At 39.0% G+C, this 6344-nt stretch overlaps 2 protein-coding genes across 2 annotated transcripts in view; one reads left to right on the forward strand and one right to left on the reverse strand.

The window, feature by feature from the left end:
* The window catches only part of LOC107040484 (tyrosine-protein kinase Abl), an 8610-nt gene extending 5618 nt beyond the window's left edge, over nucleotides 1-2992 (forward strand). The window contains exon 8 of the mRNA XM_015260581.2: nucleotides 1-2992. This exon is cut by the window's left edge and continues 1 nt beyond it. Coding sequence (XP_015116067.1) covers nucleotides 1-1272 — 1272 coding nt within the window. The 3' untranslated portion in view covers nucleotides 1273-2992.
* On the reverse strand, nucleotides 2925-5235 carry LOC107040483 (NTF2-related export protein). The gene is made up of 4 exons (XM_015260580.2): nucleotides 4642-5235; nucleotides 4462-4548; nucleotides 4217-4361; nucleotides 2925-3263 (listed from the first exon to the last, which is right to left on the reverse strand). The coding sequence occupies exons 1-4, from the start codon at nucleotides 4648-4650 to the stop codon at nucleotides 3088-3090; spliced, it is 417 nt and encodes a 138-aa protein (XP_015116066.1). The 5' UTR covers nucleotides 4651-5235; the 3' UTR covers nucleotides 2925-3087.
* Between the last annotated feature and the right edge of the window lie 1109 nt (nucleotides 5236-6344).

A 6344-nucleotide genomic window follows, 5' to 3' on the forward strand; every position in this document is an offset into this window, starting at 1 on the left:
TCCCCTCCACCCCCACCACCTCCGGCGAACAATGAACCTGCTAACGATACATTCAACTCGAAACCTGGAATGAAGGAAATGCTGGAACTGAAGTTGATCAACGAAATTCGCCAGAATGCAGACTCGAAAAACGTAGGATCATCGAAGAAATCTAATGTACCGAATAATGTTTCATCCCTTTCTCTGGACCCTGCGTCGCAACTGTTGTCAGAGCTGTGTGCCAGTTTCAGTATGGAACACGGTATCAAGCCAGTTATTCAGAACGAGTACGCAATGTCGAATGTAAAGGGCACGGAGCCTGTCCCCGATCATCACCCAGAGAAGCCCACAATCGTCAAAGAACTCCCTTCCCCGATGACTGAGAATGTTGTGAACCCTGGGAATGTCGGTTTTAAACTGAAAAAAGTTGACAAACGGAGTAATCCCAGGGAGGAGAACACAGATAGCCAGATAATAGACTTCAAAGCGAGACTGAGGAAGGTTGATAACACTGAGAAATCCCAGCAGGACGAGAAGAACAGGAGGTCGGAGGATCCCAGCACTGACGCCTCAGAGCCTGATGATGGGGACGACAAGCGCAGGAGTACAGGGAGCATAAGCAGTTTGAAGAGACTCTGGGAGAATAAGGAGGCCTCCTCCGACAATCAGCCACTGAGTCCTAAACTGGGGGTGAGGGGAATCAACAAACAGGACATGTTGGATCCTGGGGAGGAGAGCCCGGAGGACCACAGTGGGGCTTCGACGAGGAGTTCGGCGACCAGTAAGAGCGATGGACGCAGCTGGCATCCTGCTAGCACTTCTGGAGACTCGGAGAAGCCAGTGGTGCCTGCCAAACCGTCGAAGGGCATTGGCTCCTCTGGTAAATACTTTGGGTCTTCGATTTATGCAACTCCTAACTGCGACAAATCATCGCATGACGAGGATCCGGGGAAGGAGGGAAAAGCCGCGAAACACGAGGTCCTGGAGCTGGCGAATGCCATTGAGACGAGCATCACTAATTTGAAGGGCACACCTGGCATTGTCATGGCCAGTTGGCTGCAGTTGTCGGACAAAGTTGGACTTCTTCATGGGCTTCTTCAAGGTATCACCTCGGTCGAGAGTGGAACTGTCCCACCTCATGCCAGATTTCAGTTTCGGGATTTAATGTCACGTCTGGAGCTGCAGGCGAGACAACTGAGGGCCGCTGGCACGAGAAATATCACAGAGAATACAAGACTACTTAGTGACGTACAGAATACGATTAAAGACGTGACGAATATGGTACAGAGATAAATGCAATTTCTAATCAAAATTTTTGGATTCAGGCAAGTGGCTTTGTTTTATTTTTTCATTTCGTTGGGTTTGTCGTTTTTCTGATGATGATGATGGGAATAAATCGTGGCTCCTCGAATGGGAGGATTTTTCTCAATTCTTGTGGGACGGTGTCTTTGAATGAAGATATAGTATATATATAAATATATAAATAAACCATATATCTAAGTCATTAGTGATGAAAACAAAAAAACAAGCGACCGAAGGAACAGTATTTCTCTTTCGAGCGAAGCCAGAAGTTTTTAATGAGTAATTAAGGAGAAACAGATAGTTTTTAGAAATGCTAATCGGTGAATCGATGCTATATAGCCTGATACTATACTTACGAAATGGTATGATATTTACAATTTATATTTGCAGAAAACAAACTAAAATTACCTTTTTGAGGGTTTTTTCTATGTCTACTCAGTACAGAAGGAAAAAAAAATATTGTAGTCTTGGATTCGAGTTTTGTGATCAAAAAGTTAATATAAAAAAATCAAAGTCGTGGGGATATTTTTTCATTCTTTCGTTATTTTTGTCGACTTTGTCACTGGCGTCTGAAACCGAAACGAAAACATTATGCTAAAGAAAACTACAAAAAACTATTTCTTAATCCTATTGTCGCATCACTCATTTTTAGACGTGTAATTTTATAAAACGTCACGAGGATAAACGCTTAGTATATCGTAATAGCGTTTAGCGCATTTTAATTATAAATATGAAATTAAGTGAACAAAAAAAAATTTGAAAAAATAAAACGAGACAGTTTTGTTGTGTATCGAGGGACAATATAAACGATTTTGTATTTGTAAAAAAAACTGAAAAAAAATTTAGAGTCGAAGACGACTGATATAATTAATTGTGCGCCTACATTGAAGTAATCATTGTGGTGATGACAAATTTGCCAATCCCTTTGGGCTGAAGATGAGAATAATGTAATTATAATCAAAGTCCTTGAGTGTCGTGCGCTTCGTTTATACACTGTGGGAATGCAGTCAAAAATATTGTTCTTCCAGAGCGTAAGCCCGAAAAAATATCCAATCACTTTTCACCAAATATTTCTTTGGGATTACGCTTTAATAACAAAAACAAAATGAGTAGACGTACATTTGTAGCAACGGGTGAATGGATTGCATTTCTCTATTCGACACTGCCTATACTCCCCCCTCCATATAACAAACATCTCTTCATCAAATTAATATCGCAATTTGCATGAAAGAGCGGCCATTCTTCGAGCCCACCCCCCTTCCCCCATCAATTTTAATAGTTTTCCTGTTATCCTGTGATAATTGTGGAAAAAAATGTACGACACTATTGCTATTGATTTCTTAACGTCTTTTAGTTTATCACCTCTGAACGATTGTGCTCAATCTACTCCAAAAGGTCTTTTTTAGTCACTGAAGAACGACAACTTTAAATCCTGGAATAAATGGTGAATCATAGATACGAATTATCATGTTTTATATAATAATGTGTATTATAGTAATTTTAATATTATTTATACGCGTATTTATTTTATAACTTTCAACTGTCATTGATATTTTAATTTTTTCTCTTCACAAAAATAAGACAAAAATACGTATACACGAAAAATAAAAAAAAATAAGAATGTGGAAATTAATTGACCAACGTACTGATTCGCTCATACAAAATTTATTGCTTTATACATTGATATAGGATTGAGAATAAAAAGTATATGTCAAAAGAGATGTCTTCGTCAATTTGTGTCAAACAGTCTGTCGGCTTTCACTTTCTTCCAGATTAATTCATTATTCTAATTTGGATTTTTGGAGTTTATCCGGTGCTTTCTGTTGCCTCTTGCATTCTGAAACAGTCGCTGACTATTTTCCACTTGTCTCCAACAGCTGTTATGAGGAAGTTCTGGGTGAATGGTCTTGGTGTTTTCTCCTGATACTTGACTTGGCCACTGACTTTAACTAGAAATGTGAGCTGATCCGAGACTGCTGGACCTGTACAGCAATTTTATATTAAATAATCTATTCAGTTTCGGTGAATGCACACTGAGAAAAAAAAATATTTTGCCAAATATCCATTTTCTTGAGAGAAGTATTAATTTTTTCAATGCCGTAACATTACTGTCGAGCCATTCCCAGGCAATTCTCATTTGGTTTCCATTATGACAATTATATTGCTCTAGAAGATGATCATGTTAGTTATAACCTTGAGCGAACTCCCTCAATAATTCAGTAGTGAAGTGGCGAAACGGTTTAAGTCAATTTAGTCTTTAGTTGAGTTTTCCAGAAATATTTTCGAATTCAAGGGAGATAGCGACATTTTCATAATAACCTTTTTTGTAGAGCGAATTGAGTGCTACTAGAAAGGTTATGAGAAAAATTTTGCTATCTTCCATAGATTTCGAGATATTCATTGAAAACTGGCCAATAGTCAAAATCGTCTTTGACCACTTCGCTACTGAATTAAAAACATTTAAAAAATAATCGCAATTCTTCCCTGTAGAAAATCAGAAATTCAGGAAAAATGAATAATCATCAGAGAAGTTTATCCAAGGTCATGTTCAACACAGTCATCCTCTAGAGCAACATGATTGTTATAATTGAAACCTAATCAGGATTGCCTGGGAGTGAGGCGATTGGAGAAATACGATTTCGAAAAAATGAATGCTTCTCTCAAGTAAATGAATATTTGGCAAAAATACATTTTTTCATGACGCTGAAACTAGCGAAAGATTCGACAGCAGGAAATTTGTCGTAGGCGAATCTAGGGGTGTACAAATGTTTTTAAGTAATGTACAAACTCTTTCGCACTTGAAAAACATTTGTACATATGATTATTTGACTCTCCTACACTTAGATATCCCCTAAATTGAATTTTCCGCTGACGAATATTCTGCTAGTTTCAGCTTTATTTTGTTTCTCAGTGCACGAGTGAATGAGGCAATCACCAGTGATGGGTTGAGCATCCAGGGTCGTGATGGTGTGGTCTGTTGCAGGTAAATCGAGCCAGAACTTTTGAATCGCATCCTTTCCCTCTTTTCCATTCCCATTCCAAATTAAGCTCGCTGTGTCCAGGTACAGTCTCGATATCATCTATCAATCAATGAATCGAAATCAAGACATCGAACAAGAACAAGAGGTGAGTAATATTGTCAGTAAAATTATTCCAATCAATTGAAACAACAAAACTTACGAATCGTCTCTTATCCAGACTCTCATAGTACAATTTTGTGAATTCCTCCGCAACTCTGCAGGCCTGATCGATCTTCGGTTTCAAATCCTGTTTGTAACAAAATAATAAGAAACGAATGAAATACCAATTATTGTCATGCTAGGTTATGACCATAACAGTAGTAAATAGTGGCCTATCTACCTGCTCCATTTTATCCCCTCAAATAAATCAACTTCTAAAATTAATGTAGATAACTCAGAAGGTAATGAGTACTTTATAAAACCGAGCGATGCGGTTTTACTGTCAAAACACGAGGAGCACACGAGACACGAGCCCAACATTCACGAATGACAGTTTCTCCGAGTTCTCTGAAAAAACCTCCAATGTAGACCCTCCTCTGATTGGCTGGCAATTACCCGCCATTGAGAACCGGTTTTCGGAGTTTTCTCATTTTCCAGAATCTCCAATCATAAATCAAAATCATCTTTCGCTTGCCATGCGAAAGCCCACAAAACCGAGCAAAAAATTTCTCAAATCAAATTAACTTACTCCCTCAAAAATTCACCCAAAATAATAAACAATCGAGAGGAAACTCCCATGAGGGGGCGTTCTGACGTTTTCTACCTGTAACCCCTCTCCCCCCCGTTTAGAAAAATTTCAGTGATCCATAATTTCCTTCCCGAAGATGCAACTTACGCGGGAGAGGAGGGAGACACCTAGCAAAAATGAAGAAAAAAAAGTCGCTTCCTCTCACATTTAAGTGTCACGTGACAGACGAAAGATTTTTCTTTCTTATTGTTTCCAGGCATGATGGCGCCAAACGGCACCTCTCCACCGACATTTATGTAAAATACATATACATTATTATCGATTCGTTGCGTAGGAAGATCGGTGCGCGTGGTCAATGGCACCATTTGACCGGCGGTCAAACGTCAAAGAATCCCATCATCTCAATGATGCCAACGGAAAAAGGCCCTTGAAAAATCGCCAAAAAATAATCTGCACCTCCGTTACCAAAAAAAAGACATGTTTCAGCCCGAATGCAAACCCACCGATGAATTCGAGTGAGTATGAACGGGATATACATTGACTGGAATCGCTAATGAGGACATGGTTAGGCTCCTGCACTTATCCTGCGAGTTTCCTCGATATGATTTTATTACGAGAGAAAAAAAAATGGGAGAAAACTGATGAAACAGTGGGACGAGAATATGCCAGGGAAAAAAAATCCCACCGAATGCCTGAAACCCCCAGCCCCCGACGACTCGCGCGTTCAAAAATATATTGAGGCGGGAAATGAAAATAATATCGAGTTAATAGATCAATAATAAGGTATTTAATGGGCGAAATGGTTGAAGGAGTGCTACGATTTTAGTCAGTGTAGTATACTGCGTGTGTGGTACTGCGCGATATTTAGTACAGTGTGCTGCCATCTGTATTGTCAATGTTGTTGGGGCAGCAGCAGCAGCAGCAGGAGCACAGGCAGCGTAATGGAGCCGTGAGGCATTTTGTTCGTGCTTAGAACGACACATCTCCATCGTTTTATTCGTTATTATAATCGCGTAAACGATGCTTATTTATGTTAACAAATTAAATCATCGTTAAACGTGATTGTGATGTGAGTGCTATTGTATTAATATAACAATGGTATAGAGGTGTTTTGGAGTATAACGACAATATGAAATGTTTACATGATCTTTAAGGATGGGTAGCAAACCTCCTGTGAATTTTTTCATCCTATTAACGCATTTGTGGGATATTATTTCATCATTATATTGTAATTCAGGGCTTTTGACGATAACCAATTGACGTATTTAACGTATTTCAATCACTATTTTCATTGAGACGTACGTTTTTTTTATAACCTCTTTTTAACTTTTCAATTCCACAGCTGAGGCGGTCCC

Source organism: Diachasma alloeum, unplaced genomic scaffold (genome assembly GCF_001412515.2).
Source record: "Diachasma alloeum isolate Michigan unplaced genomic scaffold, Dall2.0 Dall_scaffold_00336, whole genome shotgun sequence".
NCBI lineage: Eukaryota > Metazoa > Arthropoda > Insecta > Hymenoptera > Braconidae > Diachasma > Diachasma alloeum.